The 16,884-nt window shown below is 45.5% G+C and overlaps 1 protein-coding gene across 1 annotated transcript in view; it reads left to right on the top strand.

Annotated features, from left to right (window-relative positions):
• Ahnak (AHNAK nucleoprotein) overlaps positions 1-16,884 on the top strand; it is an 89,725-nt gene that overhangs the window by 39,657 nt on the left and 33,184 nt on the right. Inside the window, exon 5 of the mRNA XM_027944587.2 lies at positions 8,567-8,654. Coding sequence (XP_027800388.1) covers positions 8,567-8,654 — 88 coding nt within the window. The remainder of the gene's footprint in view (positions 1-8,566; positions 8,655-16,884) is intronic.

Here is a 16,884-nt window from a genome sequence, read left to right on the forward strand (position 1 = left end):
GGGGCCCTGAGTTCAAACCGCAGTACCAAAAACAAACAGACAAACAAAACCAGCCTGAGCCCCATATAGGTTCACACAGGGAAGAAAATGCTGTGGAGACCACTGGTCCTGAGTACTGTGTGCCTCAGCCTTTTCATACACAGTCAAGGTCCAAAGAATCCTTGACCCCACGATCACCCCTGTATTTTACTTTGGCCATTGCGGACCTCTGTAGCTTCTAGCTGGCCTGGCCAGGTACACTCAGCTCTTTTCAGACCCCTGCCCCCTCTCTCTATATACACATTTGTGGGGGGAAACTGGGTACTGAACCCAAGAGTGCTTTATCACTGAACTGATCCCCAGTCCTTTTATTTATTTTGAGACAGTGTCCACTAAGTTGCCCAGGCAGCCCTTGAACTTGTGATCCTCCTGTCTCAGCTCTGGGTTACAGGCGTGTACCTCTGCGCCCGGCTACTGTGTCAGCACTTGAACAAGAGCCTGCTTTCTGCAGCCCCCTGGATTTCAAACAGGTGTCTCCTCCTCATCTTCTGAGTTTCTTCTTCAGGGTTTTTTCCTGCGGAAGCCTTCCCTAGGACCTCCTGCCTTCCCCGCTAGCTCATCCCCTTATGATGCTCTGTCATTTCCTGTTCTCATCATTACTTACATTAAATCATCAGCTCTGTGAGGGAGGGGTGCAGTCTGCTGTCTACCATTGCGCCTGGGGCACATGGCCCATGACACATACCACAGGGCACATGACAGACCTCCCTAAGCCGTCCAGTCACTCTCTTCTCACTTCCATACACTTTCCCTCAGCAACACACGTACCAGTTTACCTTCCATCCCTTTCCGCGTAGTTCTAGAACTCTGAGGCATGTGCCTAAACTTGGGGTAAAACCAGACAGACACAAATACACAAAAGCTAAAAAAAATAAACAAAAACTGAACTTCAGAACTGATTCTCTGATAAATTGTTGCTAGAAGTGTTTTTTTTTTTTTTGTTTGTTTGTTTGTTTGTTTTGTAGTGGGGACTGTTCCATTGAACAGCCTTTAGTTTTTATTTCATGGTGGCACACGCCTATAATTCCAGCTTCCCAAATCTGGTCCAAATCCAGAGGCCAGCATCTTGCTTAAGTCTGGGAAATGTGACTCTTGCTCATTGTGTTCCCCACGGATTATTTTTGTTTTCAGTAGTTAAAAATGAATAAATCACGCTTAGTGGCAAGTGCCCATAGTCCCAGTTACTTAGGAGGCTGAGGCAGGAGGATCATTCTTGGAGCCCAGGAGTTTGGGACCAGCCTGGGCAATGCAGCAAGATTCTGTTTCAAAACAAAACAAAACAAAAGCAAAAACAAACAATCAAAAAAACCAAAACCAAACAAACAAAAATTAATACATAAATATGTATCTTTCTGTTGAGATTTTTCTGTTTGTCCCCATCATGCTTTGTTTTATTAACAAAGGAAAATCAATTCTCTCTTTGTTTTTTTTGATACTGGGGATTGAACTCAGGGGCACTCGACCACCGAACCACATCCCCAGCCCTATTTTTTTTTTTTTTTTAATAAACGTGCCACTTACCTAAGGATCTTCAGACTGGGAATCTAGACCTAAATCATTTACACAAGGCATTAAAAAATTTTCTTTTTTTTTAGTTGTAGTTGGACACATACCTTTATTTGTTTTTATGTGGTGCTGAGGATCGAACCCAGGGCCTCGTGCTTGCTAGGGGAGCGTGCTACCACTGAGCCACAACACCAGCCCCCCAGCCCTATTTTGTATTTAGCAACAGAGTCTCGCTGAGTTGCTTAATGCCTCGCTGTTGCTGAGGCTGGCTTTGAACTCCTGATCCTCCTGCCTCAGCCTCCCGAGCCACTGGGATTGCAGGTGTGCACCACCGCACCTGGCAGAAAATTAATTCGCTTCATTTGTTCTCTATCCCTTTTCATTTCCTTCCTTGTGAATTTTTTTGACCCAGAACAGCCTAGTCAGGATGTATACTGGCATGTGAGGGCAGGAGAGCCTTTGTGATGTCCTCGGCACACAGGGCTCATGTTCAAGCTGGGGGTTGGCCAGTGTGTTTATCTTTCTCAGGTTGGGGCAAAGTCCTTCTAGAAAGTAGATTTTAAGTCACTGAGATCAGAAATCTCCTGTGGAAGGAGTTGTAGAAATAACGTGTCAGGGTATGTCTGAGCTAACTTGATGGCCTGTCTTTAGTTGTGTGAACATCCCCAGTTCAGAGTTGAGGGGTTCAAATCTAAGCAGACACAGGTAGGTGGCTTCTGCTGGTTTCTTGTCCACAGAGAACAAGCTCTTTCCAGCCAAAAGCAAGATAAAAGGATTATTTACTCTGTGGAGGGGTAAGCCAGGAATCTCTCAGTTGGTTTTCTTATCTCAAAGAAATGAAGTTGAGGTGATTCCTTAGCTTGATTTTTAGTCTGGTTACCCAGGCGCGGGGGTGGGGGTGGGGGGGTGGGGGGGTGTTGGAAACCTACTTGGATTTTACAAATCACTGGAGCAATTCAGAGCTGTTGACCACGCCCCGTGTGTCTCACCGTGGGGCTCTCTGAGGGCCTGCACGTAGGTAGGAGAGGAACAGGTTCAAACCTGACTCTGATCCTTAGCAATGCCCGTGTTCTCTAGTAAACAGGAATCTCTAGGCCAATCAGATTACCCCAGACTTCTAGCACCCGTGAGAACTGGTATCTCAGGGAAGTTGGCTGGGCCGGGCTCAGGTGGGGCACCAGGTACCTGTAAGATATGATTTCAAAGCCTTAGGAAAGGCCTCTCTGGCTGAAATATCCCCTCTGCTGGCTTGTCAAGGATGTCTGCAATTTTACCAACAGTAGGTCCTTCCTTTGCATTTACAATGGCCCTCTCCTTGCCGTTCTTCTGTGAATGCAAGCTGGTCTGGGATACAGGATACCCTTAGCCTTTTCACCTTAAATCTTACATATGCAGTTAAAGTGTGTTTGATCTTTTGGGTAAGCCGCAAACTCAGTTCCACTTTTTCATGTTAGGCCCCTCTTGAATCCTTTTACCGACCCTAATCCCTATTCTGTCCTGTTTAGATAGGAAGTTGGGTGGCCTAGAGGGGGGACTCCCTAGGGAGAGTGAGGGTCTAAGGACCAGCAGGCTTTGCCACATGGCTTCCCAGCACTGAAGGGCTGGCTGGGCCTTGGTCCGGTGGCTCACGGTGGGTGGTGTTCTCTCCCCTTGGACCAGGGTGGAGCACAGTTAGCTCCTAACAGGCTCCATCCTCTCTGCCCATCCCTCCTTAGCCCTCCTTCACTCACTCTCCTCTCACTGGGTATTCTCTGTCCTCTCACCTCTTCACTCTTGGCCATCACATTCTGAGAGTCCCCTGCAGAACGGGGAACTCCCATTTGGATCTCCTACGTGAGCCCAGAGCTTGATCACACCGCCTTCCCCTTCTCTGCCTGGTTCTCAGTCTCTCTAGAGGCCAGGAAGTGGCAAAGGAGCGGCCCAGCAGCAGAGGCCTCAGCTTGCACAGCTGGTTGGAGCAGAGGTGGAAACTGGTGGTGAGGGGCGGCCAGATGCTATGGGTCTTCACTAAAGTCTGAGCCTCTCCCATTTCGTCTTCTTTTCTTGGCCTGGAAGATATGACCAGAGCCCCTGATGTCAAGCCCCTGTCTTTGGAAATATTTAATCTCCCCATGCCTCTCTTCCAGAGATACCTGTCCCCTTCTCTGAGCGGATAATGTCATCAACTCCATTGAAATAGGAATTCTATGAAGGCAGGGAGTTTTACTCCCCCAGAGTCTAGATCAGTGCCTGGCCCATAGTAGGTGCTCGATGAATATTTTTGAAAGAACCACCACCTCTGTTGAAGTAATCAAAGCTGATAAAATACTTTCACCCCTGATAAACACTCTGTTGGGCAGGTAGACGGTTTCAGAACTAACATTCCCAAAGATTTGTTTTATAATTATACCACAGAGCAATTATTTTTTTTGTAAAAAAATTCAAACAATGCAAAGGAAGTTCCCCTTGTTCCAAATCTAATTAACATGTTCCTCTTTAGTGATGACCTGTGGCATCAATTATGCATGTGCTCTGCGGACTTGATTCTATGGATTTGGACAAATCTCTATGTTAACAGAGGTCTATAGATTGGTGGGTTTAAAAAAAGAAACAACTGGCAGGGCAGGGTGGCACATACCTGTAATCCCAGTAGGTTGGGAGGCTGAGGCAGGAGGATTTGGAGTTCAGGCCAGCCTCAGCTACTTAGTGAGGCTCTTAAGCAACTCAGTGAGACCCTGGTGATACCCTGTCTCTAAATAAATTATAAAAAAGAGCTGGGGATGTGGCTCAGTAGTTGAGTGCCCCTGGGTTCAATCCTCAGTACCAATCAATCAATCAATAAACAAATAAATAAATAAACTAAAAAAGAAGCAACTAAGATCAGACTGAATTTTTAAAAAACAATTTTTCCCTCCCCCCTTATCAATATGTTTAGGAAATGTTCTGGGTAGAAAAATACAGATCCACTTTGTTTTTACTGTTATAAATATTGCACAGCCTGAACGAAGTATTGTATTATTTGACAATTTCTCTAATGATGGACCTTCAGTAATTTCCAGTGTCAACAGACATCCTTGCACACACTCCTTTGAGACACATATATGCAAATTTTTTTATTTTTTATTTTTTATTGTTGGCTGTTCAAAACATTACATAGTTCTTGATATATCATATTTCACAATTTGATTCAAGTGGGTATGCAAATTTTTTTTAAAGGATTTTTTTTTTAATCTTATTTTTTTTTGGTGGGGTTCTTTTTTTTTTTTTTTTTGGAACTGGGGGTCGAACCCAGGGCTTTGCGAATGCAAGGCAGATGCTTTGCCACTGAGCTACATCCCAGCCCATATGCAAATATTTTACTTGGATACCTAGAGATGGAAATGCATTGAACACAGGAGCCCAAGTACTTGACATTTTCATAGTTACTTTCTTTTTTATTTTGGTACTAGGGATTGAACCCAGGGGCGCTCCACCACTGACCTACATCCCCAGCCCTTTTTACTTTTTATTTTGAGATAGAGTCCAGTTAAGAGGCGAAGGCTGGCCTCCTACTGTCTCAGCCTCCCTGGTTGCTGGGATTACAGCTGTGCACCACAGTGCCTGACTTAAAAAAAAAAAAAAAAAAAAATAATATATATATATATATATATATATATATATATTTAGTTGTAGTTGGCCACAATACTTTTATTTTATTTTTATGTGGTACTGAGCATCGAACCCAGCACCCTGCATGTGTTAGACGAGCACTCTACTTTTGAGCCACAACCCCAGCCCCACAGTGCCTGGCTTTTAACAGCTACTACCAAATTGGCCTCTATAAAGGTTTTTGTATTGCACTTCTGGATGTGAAAGTCCCTGTTTTTTTTTTTTTTTTAATATCTGTATTGGTTCACTGGTCTCTTTTATTTTTATTTATTTATTTATTTTTTACCAGTCTCTAGGATCTCAGTGTTTGAACAAACATTGTCTTGGCTGAGGAGTTGTGAGTGATTTGCATTAGTACCACAATCCCAGGTGTAGTAATGGTAGTATTTAATGCTGTCTTCCGTAACTACTTTACACGGTGAAACTAATCAGGTCTCTGCTCTTTCTGGTAGGAATGGTTGTTGTATCTGTTTTCTCCACACATTTCACCACGACCTTTAGGTGTAGCAGCCTTGATGAGGAGCAGGGGATCCATGTCCCTTGCCCCTGCTCCTCCTCACTTCACGGCCTGCATTTCTGCGTCCTCCTTTCTTTCCATAATGTGACCATATCCTAGAGTGAGGCTGTGGCACATCAGCCCTGGGCTTCTCCGTTGATCAGGTCAGAACACCCCGGTGGTAGTGGTTGGTTTTGTCCACAGACCCATCTTTAAATCATTTTCTGGATACCTAGAAACAATACCACAGGCTGGATCCTGCTTTAATCTTTTCCAAGCTCACACATCACCTAGTTCAATGTTCTCCAAAGACAAGTTCATTTTAAAAGGAAAATCCATAAGAACATTTAAAGTTCTACACCATTCAATTTCATGGCTATTTCCCGCCCCCTTCCCCATCTTTTTTTTTTTTTTTTTTTCCTTTGGTGGTGCTGGGGATTGCATGCACAGGGCCTTGTGCATGCAAGGCAAGCACTCTACCAACTGAGCTATGTCTCCAGAGCCCCCGTTCCCATCTTAAAATCATTTATTTATTCTTTCATTTTTCTTAAGCTCTGTATTCAAGATAACATGAAAATGGTGGCTGTGAAAGGATTTTCCTCCTTGAAAATTTTCTCTAAGAATGGTATTTGGTTGTGAATAAGATTTCCTCTCTTTCTGCTTGACTGCCTCAACATCAATTAGAATCATTGAGTGCCTTAATAGCAATCTGTGTTGGATGGAATCAGATCTCCACCCAGGATGGCTGGACTTTGTAGTGGCTCCCTCCTAACAATTACGGAAGACAGTATTTAATGCTGTCACTGTACTTTAGAGGGAAGCTAGGCTTTTTTAAGGCAGTGTGACTTATTTTGATGGCTCCAGATTAAATTTGCATTGTATTAGAAAACCATTTGCTTGATGATTTGATTTTTATTTTCTAAAGTAAATGGAAACTGAATGTTTCTCTGTTCTTTATTTGTATAGCTATTATATAATCTTTTTATGATATTACAGTTATTTCTAAAATAGTCTGTTTTTGGTCATTGCACAGACAGAACACTGTGAAGCAGTCTGTATATTTAGCTAAGAACCATCGCTTCTTCAAGATAACATTGAATCTTGAATATGCTGACAATTTGGTTGGGCTTTGACTTCCCCACCTCCCCATCTCCATTTTTTGATTTTTCTAACATACGCAGCAAAACATGGATGGTTTATAGCATGGTATATAGTATGGATTCATGAGACCAGTTGGACTGGGTTCAAACTGCAGCTGTGGCCAGGCATAGAAGCACACTCCTGTAATCCCAGAGACTCCGGAGGCTGAGGCAGGAGGATCAAAAGTTTGAGGCCAGCTTCAGCAACTTAGTCAGAACCTAAGCAACTTAGTAAGACCCTGTCTCAAAATAAAAATTGAAAAAGACTGGGGTAAGATGAAGGCAGGTGGGGTTCTGACAGCACATATCTCCTGGTTGTTGTAAGGCTTTAACATACAAGTCATAACTGGCTCTGTTTGGCATGTGGTAAGGGCTGATGTGTTTGTCATTATTATCTGATTATTGTTTTTGAAGGAAAAAAACATTCCTTTCTTCTGTGGTGGGTTTTGGACTTATTCTGAGATGCATTTTTATAACTGAAAGCTGGATGAATTAAAAAAAATAAAAAAAGAAGAGTCCTCAAATGCTTATTCAACCAAGCCTTTCTGGAAAAGGCAAGATTGTTTTTGTAAAATAATTCATATTGGATTTATCTCTTAGAATTTTTGGAAATTTGTGACAAGAAAGAATCAGTGGGATGGGATTAATTTATGGACAGTTTTCAAGAGCCTTGGAAGTGTTCATGCCATTTGTTATTAAAGGGATGCAATTATCAATCTGTTATTCATTCATCATTTATCTATCCAAGTAACAAACGTTTCCAGAATGCTGGGAACACTCTGCTAGGCTCTGGGACACAAAAATCTGTTTTTTTCAGCCCCTTAGGAAAGTCTAATGAGGAATTTACTTATTATTTACGGGGGAGAAAAAATTTAACTGGCCTCAACATTCTCCCTGGCTCCACAAAAAATATGGAGATAGGGAGAACAGTGTGTCTGTAGGAAGGAAGTGTGAGTCCAAAAATTCACCGATTTGAAGTTGAAGATCCTGACTTATTCATCAACCTCCAAGTTATTTCCTCCTGGGGAAGAGAATTTCTGGGAATGATAGCCAACTTGAGTAAAGACCTGAAAAGCCCCACCTATTAAAGCTATTGACAGCAACTCTGTTCTCCATGAAAACCAGGTTTCCATGTTGCTGCCAGATGCAATTGGCTAGGGAATCCTGTGGCCGGGTTGTCTCTCCTTCCTGATGGTACTTGTCCCTCCAAGAGGGTGGCGACCTTTGGATTGGAACCGTGCCACATAAGGCTTTAGGAACTTCTGGCGGAGTTTACTGGTTGTTTGCCCTGTCCCGTGGAATCCAGCTTGGTTCTGGACAGAGAATGGATACTCAATGGACAGTAATCGATGAGTCCCCCAATCCTGCTTCCTGACACATTACTCATTTGACAGCACATTGTTCTTCTGTGTTCAATTGCTCGCTCTTGCTCTTTCTACCATTGCAAAGTCCTCTTTTGGGTCCTCTGAATCCCATGAACCTCAGATAACATTGTCTCCTTTGTGTGAGATTCACTGAACTTTCACAGAAGGATGTTTTGAGCTTGTGCCGGGTCCCTTCTTAACATCCTTTGTTATCTCTTTTATAGCCAGAGCTTCCAGGCAAGGGAGGAACTTAGGCTGGGCTGGGGCGTGTTGGGGTGGCGTTGGAGGGGTGGGGTGTCTGGTGTTTTATATGCTCACGGTAGGCATCTGAGACATGTTAATCGGTTGGCTGATTCCCCGAGTGACTCTGTAATCATCTTTATCCTTATTGTTAGAGCACACCACAGTCATCAACCCCGGGATGCAAAGACCAGAATAAATCCAAGGAAGCCACCAGCCAAGCAGGGGCAGTTTCAAATGCAGGTGAGAGAAGTGGGCGGGGGGGGGGGAACTGAAAGAATGATAACCTTAATTACAAGAACCATACCCAGAAATAGGGCTCAGGAGAGCACCTGCAGATGACAGCACCTTGTGGCACTAGAAATCCAAGACCTTCTTCTCTCCTTCCAGCTTTTGGAAAAGCCTGTAGGAAATGCACTTTCTACCCAAGAATCACTTACTCCAGGACTCTCAGAGTTTCTCGATTTGTAGGGCTGCCCTGGAACATCCAGATGCATTCAGGACATTATCTGTAAAACTCAAGGCCATAGTGCGGCCGAGTCCAAAGGCTTAGAATTGGAGGGTTGGAATCTACTGCTAGCTGAAGAGTCCACCAGAGTTGAAGTCAAAGCCTTTCTGATCATATAAAGGAAATGCTTTCTCAAGTGGGAGACGCCCATGTAAGGGGACAGAAGGGACAGTGTCCCTGAGGGGAAGAAGGGACTCTGGGACATTGAAATCCTGTATTGTAGGGAGTTAGATGGAGGACTCCTGCCCAGTTGAGGCCATAGTTATATATATATTTTTTGCCTTGAATAAAAATTAAATTTCTTTTGGAGGTTACTTGCAAACATATTGAAATTGCAAACATATAAGAATGAGGAGATTTCACAGATAATATGGGAATTTATGACTTCTTAAAATTTCGTAATATTCTCTGAGTCTGCATCCCACATGGCAATGTCAGCTGGAGTAGAGTGACTGCACTGTCCCTGGGGAAATGGAGTCCAGGTTCCTCCCTATCCACCCCGAGGCCTCTCCCTCCTCCATCCCAGCACCCTGTAGTGTCTTGGCCTCCGGGCTGACACCTCTAGGGGCCTGTGCATTCCCTTCCTCACCTCTTCTCTCCCCAGCACCCCATCTCTGCCCTGGATGACTGTTTCTGTAGCAAATATTCGGTAACCCGTCTCCCCTCCTCAAGCCCCACCCTGTTTTGCTCTGATTATTTCCTCTACCCAGAGACAAGGCTCACTTACTAGAGAGGGTCACCTATTCTTTCTGCTATCTTTTCTTCCACTGCTGAGCTTAAATAGTGTCAGTCTAAAATTATAAATAATAATAATAATAATAACAACAGATCATGTTATTCCCCACCTTAAAATTCTTCAGTAGCCCCCTATGGCTTGCAGGGTACAGTTCATGTCCTTAGCTTAGCACACAAGGCCACTGTGATCCCCTTCCACTGCTTGCCACAGGGCACCCTTCATTCCAGCCATACGAAAATGCTTGCAGGTCCCCCAGATCAACCATGCTGTTCCATGCTTCGGTGCCTTCATGAAGACACGTGGTCGCGTCTTCTCTGTCTTGCATAGCCTGCTGCCCCCTCTCTTACTGGTCCTTTGAATCATCACCCCAGGCCCATCTGAGCCTCCCAGTTTGGACTCAATGCCCTTCTGTGTCTGCCTGAGTGCCTGGGCCTCCCTGTCTCAGCTCCCAGAGTGCCAGGCTTCTAGTAGCCTCCATGACAATTGGGGGCCTGGGAGGGTCCTCGGCACAGGATGCCTGGCAAATAAAATAGGCAGATAATGGTGAGAGCTACTGGCTGGCTTCCCAGCGTCACGTGGCTGGTCAGTGCCTCGTGCCCTCTGGGAGCAGGTTCTGGCTTCTCACAGGGTTGGCCTTCCCAGTGCGGCACTCGCTGCTTCTATGATTCACTTCAACATTAAGTTGGTGACTTAGATGGGATCCTGTTCCTCTAAGGACTTGCACTGGATGCTATCCATTTCTTGTGCATTTATCAAGCACCCATGAAGAGCCCGATGCTGCAAGAGCCAGAATTAAAGCAGCCAGTAGGAGGGATTCTGATTAAGTCCTGGAGCTTAGAGAAACGTGTGTGTGTTTTCGTCCTCACGAGCCTTGGCTGAAACTAAGGAGGAAGATTACAGTTCCTCTTGCCAGGGACGCCTCTTTTCCCTCATCAGGGACATTTCCTTAGAAACCAACTTGCGTGTCCCTCAGTTTGGTGGACTTTGAAGCTGGAGCTTTGTGTAAACATGGCTCCGTTGGAATGCCAGACACCAGCCTTTCCTACCCTGCCATTAGCCTTCAGCTCTCTTGAAGTCACCTTCCCCAGGGGATTCTGCTATTTCCCTGAACATCTAAAAACTCATATATATGCAAGAGAGACTGAGTGGGTTTTCTTGGGGTATCAGCACAGTAAATAAGCAGAAAATCAGAGTCACTGCTAGACTTGGAGATAAGGCTGTTTAGCTCAGGCCAGCAGAGCTCTGTCTGGTGACACAGTGTCCTAAACATTCTAGAAGGTTTTAAGTGTGGGATGTCCGAAAGTTAAAGCTGCAAACCCATCCGGGGATGGAGCCTGGTGGGAGGAGCCGGCTCTGGGATGGACCGACTGCTGGGCTTGGGTCTTGTTTCTGCTACTCTACCCTCAGGCTGGTTCTGGCTTCTCTGTCTGTGAGGTCAGGGAGGCCACAGCACTTCCCTTATATGATGCTGTGAGGATTGGTGCCAGTACACAGCTTAGGGCTGTGCCTGACACAGTAAGTGCTTAATAAATGCTAGCTGTTGCAATCACACCCTTTTACCAGCTTTGCATTGGAATGTCATCAGATTTCTCTCACCATCTGTGGTCCCCAGTGCCCCGATCCTGTTTCGACTCCCTTGCTCCTCTGGCTTCTCTGATCGTTCTATTCTAGTCCTATTCTCTTTCATCTTGTTATTTTTTCTGAAACAGCTTCTATTTTCAATGTGGCCCTCCCCTCCCACTGATCTGCTTCTCCCTATTCCAAAGCCCTGTTGGTGGGATATTCCCGTACCTGCTGTTAACCACAGGAAAACTCCAGCGTAGTTTCTCATTTGTATTTGTATTTATGAATCTCGGAATCCTTATAGGGCTTTGCCAGTGAGCGAATATTTAAAATTTCTACTTAAAAAAATGGTAATAACATGCATGACATATAATTTGCCATTTGTTCATACATTTTATATTTAAATTCATTCTGCCACATCCATATTATGACCTTGGTAAAAATTTTGAAATAGCTGGGTGTAGTGGGGCATTCCTATAACCTCAGTGATTTGGGAGGCAGAGGCAGGAGGATGGTAAGTTCGAGGCCAGTCTCAGCAACTTAATGAGACACTGTTTCAAAATCAGAAATAAAAGGGACTGGGGGTGTAGCTCAGTGGTACAGCAACCCCTGGGGCTCAATCCCCAATAGCCAAAACAAACAAACAAACTGAAATAACAAAGTTATTTTAATGACTTTTTGGTTTATCGCTCATGAAGTACATTCACAATGTTGTATGACTGTCAACAAGGTCTGGCTAAATTGCTGAGGCTGACTTTGAACTTGTGTTCCTCCTACCTCACCCTCCTGAGTCACTGGGGTTACAGGCTTGCACCGCCATGCCTGGCTCCAGAAGGTATTCCATCTTCCTAAATTGAAACTCTGACTCCCTCTTCCCTCTCCTCCAACCCCTGGCTACAACCTTTCCAGTTTCTGGTTTTATGAATCCGACTCCTTTAGGTCATCTCATGTAAGTGGAATCAAATGAGATTGGTCCTTTTGTGTCTGGCTCACTTTACTTGAATAACATCTTCAAGGTTCATCTATGGTGTAGCATGTGTCAGAATTTCATTTCTTTTTAAGGTTACTATTCGGTGCATGTGTTTGCCACATTCTGTTCATCCATTCATTGGTTGATGGGCTTCCAGGTTGTTTTTACCTTTTGGTTGTTGTGAATAGTACTGCTATTTTATCTTTTTATCATCTCAATAAAAGTCAAGTTGCTCAGGAGCAAGTTGTGATGTCATTCTGGCCTCCTCTTATTCTTTTACACTAGATACACCATTAGCAACTCCATCCGCTCTATCGTCCGTATCTAGAATCTGGTCCCTTCCCCATCTCTACCACTGCTGTCCCCCTCTGAGTCACTGCAACTCTCACTTGAATTATGGTCACAGTTTCCTAACTGGTCTCCCTGCTCCTTTTCGTTTGGTCCTGGGGGTTGAACTCGGGGGTGCTTTACCACGGAGCTCCATTCCCAGTCCTTTTCATTTTCATTTTCATTTTTTTGGTACAGGAGATTGAACCAAGTGGTGCTCAGCCACTGAGCCACATCTCCAGCCCTTTTTGCTTTTTGCTGTTGAGACTGATTCTTGCTGAGTTGCTTAGGGCTTCCCAAAATCACTGAGGCTGGCCTTGAACTTGTAATTCTCCTGCCTCAGCCTTCTGAGTCCTGGGATGACAGGCGTGTGCCACCACACCCGGCTGGTCCCTGTTTCTATCTTGGACCCCTCTGGTCTCTTCTTACCAGGGCAACAAGGTTGATCCTTTTAAGGCGTCAGTCAAATAATGTCATTCCTCACTCCTGACCTCCTTCCATGGGGCCCATCTCACTGTGACGCACAGCTCAAGAGCTGGCTGTGGTCCAAGGCTCCCAAATGACCTGGCTCTCCCTGTTTTTCTCACACCATCTCTCCTGCCCTCATTGAGCTCGTCCACAGGGGCCTTCTTGCTGTTCCTTGATCCAGTCGGCAAGCTCCCACCTCAGGGCTCTTGAGTGCTATGAACTATATCTGGAATGTCCTTCCCTGTGACAAACCCTTTACCTACAACATCACCTCATGTGGAGTAACTAGCCCTCCCTCCCCTGATGCCAGGTACCACCTATGCTTTTATTTATTTATTTAGGGTACTGGGGATTGAACCCAGAGGTATTTACTATTGAGCTGCATCCCAGCCCTTTTAATTATTTTATTTTGAGACAGGGTCTCGAATTCACGATCCTCCTGCCTCGGCCTCCTGCGCCGCTGGGATTACAGGTGTGTGCCACCGTACCCGGCTCCACTGTGCTTCTTACCGCTTTCTTACTCTCTCCGTCTACTTATTGCTCTCTGGCACATATCAGTTCCCTAACGTGTTCACCTTCTTCTCCCTCGCTGGAATGCAAATCCCGTGATGTCAGGGCTTTTGCTTCGCATCCTGTTTTCGCTTTCTGGGTCTCAGTTTTCCATCTATAAAATGGACTAGAGAATCTCTAAGTTCTCTTCTATCTCCGACATTCCTCTTGGTGAGATAAGTCAGGCAGCCATGTCCATTTGGACACTGGGAAAAAATACTCTGTTAGTGCCAAACTCAGCGCACTGCCAATGAGGAATATTAATAGCAACGGCATTGACGAAGGTCTCTGTTCAAGGTTCACCTTCTCTGCTGGCCTTTCCTGAGGAGTCTACATAAAATCACATCCCATCTTTATCCCATTTGCCCTGCCTGACTTTTCTTCTTCTTGTTTAAGGAAATATGACTTTTTATTTTGGGTTCTTTTCATTTTTGCCATACTGGCTATTGAATCCAGTACCTGTGCTAGGCAAGCACTCTACCACTAAGCTACATCTTCAGTCCTTTTTAAAAATTTTATTTTGAGATAGGGTCTTGTGAAGTTGCCCAGGCTGGTCTTGAACTTGCAATCCTCCTACCTCAGCCTCCCAAGTAGCTGGGATTATAGGCGTGCACCATCGCGTCATTTATTTTGGTAATTTGCTATTATCTCTCTTTGAAATCCACAAGGAGAAGACTTCCTTGTTTAAGACGGTGCCCCCAGGCCTTTGAACAGCATCTGTCATTTAGTGAATTAACTATCAATGTCTACTGAATGGAGTAATGATGTCCTCTGCTTGAGGTCCCGTGGAAAGTGCTTTATACTTTAATCAATATGTACATGAAGCAAGTATTATTATCAACCTTATGCGATTGCTGAACAAGCAGAGGCTTCACACAGTTGGATAAATTGAGTGTAAATGTCAGAGCCGGGACCTGAACCAGATGAGTGAGACACCTGCTCAGCTTTGGCACCAATCATTCTTAGGTGGGCTACAGTAGTAAATGCATCGGGGCACAGATGGATTATATTATATCTCTGATTTTTTTGTGGCTCTCGGGATGGAACCCAGGGCCTTGTGCGTGCCAGGCAAGTGCTCTCCAACTGAGCCACACCCCAGCCCACAGCTCTGATTTTTAAATCCCTTCTTCCCAACCCTGCTCTCTGCATGCCTTTCCTGGCTCTGACTCTGCAGAACACACCTGTGCAGATCATTTTGGCACAGGGCAAATTTCAGATTGGCTGGTTCAAAAAGGATCTTCCAGTTCCACCACTCCCCTCCCGTTTAAAGCCAAAGAAACAAGCCTGAAAGGTTGATGACCCCTAACTCCTGTATCATTCTGAGCTGTGTATTGATTCACAAGTCGGCTGCAGCGTTTGGGTAAACCAGAAGGCCCAAAGCCCACCCCACCCTAGTGATCATATAATGGCCCTGTGACCCTGGGCTTTTGGGGTCTCCTGTGGCATAAGTGCAATTTGCTTTCAGAAGAGGCAGAGGCTGGCTGAGGTCTCCACCTTTGATTGGGGCTCTCTTTGGGAAGTGCTTCTTGGTATGAAAGCCACATCTTTCATTTTGGTGCCCAAATGCACCAGGAGGATGAGTCTTGTCTTCATGTTCCTGACAGTTTGTCCCCATTTTTCCCTCCTAGGTCTCTTTTTTTTTTTTTAAAGAGAGAGAGAGAAAGAGAGAGAGAGAGAGAGAGAGAGAGAGAGAGAGAGAGAGAGAGAATTTTAATATTTATTTTTTAGTTATCGGCGGATACAACATCTTTGTTTGCATGTGGTGCTGAGGATCAAACCCGGGCTGCATGCATGCCAGGCGAGCGCGATACCACTTGAGCCACATCCTCAGCCCCCTCCTAGATCTCTTAAGGGTTAAATGGTATCAGGAAGAAACAAGGTGAGTTTTCCTGCTTATCCTGCACATCAGGAATGAGGAATATTTCAAGTCCATGAATGAGCTATTGCATATTGATGTGTCAGTTACAGATAAAATTTTCTGGTTCCTCTTTGTCACATATGACACTGCAGTGAACGGTTCCAGATATACTCCTGTGATGTGGCCTCTGTTACACTATGAGCAGAAAATTGGGGAAAGGAGCCAGATGCCGTGGCACACTCCTGAAATCCCGGCTACTCGGGAGGCCGAGGCAGGAGCCTTCCAAGTTCAAGGCCAGCCTGGCCAACTTAGTGGCCAACCCCCAAATAAAAAGTGGTAAAGGGCTGGGGACCTAGCCCATTGGCACAGCACCCTGGGTTCAATCCCCGGTACCATAAAACAAAGCAAATGAAACGACGAAGACCAAAACTCAGAAAACTGGGGAAAGAGTGTTGGGGAGGGACAGCGTAGCTGGTTAGAATAAGAGCCCTTATCAAAGGCTTTGTATGTATCAGCCATGACACAATGTTTTATGTGACTCGATTTATTTCTTCCTCACCATAACCCCGTGGAGTAGGTGCAGTTATATCCCCATCTTGCAGTGGGAGAATCTGAGTCACAGAAGGATGAAGTGACTTACCCAAAGTCCCAGAGAGCTGGGCAGAGGCAGGATTTGAGTCCAGACTGGCTGGCGGCACAGTCCTTTCTCTTCCTGGGTCCTGTGGCCTTGATGAAGGCTTCATGAAGGAGGAAAGACCTGAGCTAGGCTTTGGAGAAGGACAGGTCCCACGTCATAGAGACAATCTGAGTGGTGGCCCAGGGAAGAACAGGGCCCAGGTGAGCCGGTTAGTTCCCCAGGGAAGAAGAAAGTGACCTCAGCCAGCAAAGGGCATGTGTTGGGAGCAGGGGACGATGGTGGGGCTGGAGGATGAGGACAGAATAGAAAAAGTCTTAGCCTCTAGGCGGAGGGATTGACTGGATCTGGAAGTGGTTTTGAAGTGTTGAAGGTGACTTGCTAGGAGAGAGGTCTGGGGAGGTTTCTGGGTGCCAGTGTTAGGTCTGGGGGAGGAGGCGTGGAGGCAGGAAGAGGCTCTGAGTCTAGCATGGGTGGGTGCAGGGATGAAGGAAGAGGGAGCCCATGACACCCTCCTTCCCGTGCAAGTTAGCTCATGATGAGAATCAGCCCAGCAACTGCGCAGCTGCTCGGTTTTCTTACAGTAATGCATGGAAGGAGCCAGAGGGCTTTGGGGGGAAGGCACTGGGCCTTCTTCAGTGGAGTCTGTTTTCCCGTGGAGGCTGTTTCCCGCCCAGCCAGGGGCGGCATTGCATTCCGACTTGGTCAGATCAGAAAGCAGCAAATCCAGTGGGGAGGTTTTTTTTTTTTTTTTTTTTTTCCTTCCTTCTTAAACTGAGGCTGAATTCCTTGCATAGCAGAAAGCTCAGGAAGGAAGGCCCTGTTTGGGGCTAGAGGTCAGAGCTTCAGAGTTCAGGGCC

This window comes from Marmota flaviventris, chromosome 9 (assembly GCF_047511675.1).
Source record: "Marmota flaviventris isolate mMarFla1 chromosome 9, mMarFla1.hap1, whole genome shotgun sequence".
Lineage (NCBI taxonomy): Eukaryota > Metazoa > Chordata > Mammalia > Rodentia > Sciuridae > Marmota > Marmota flaviventris.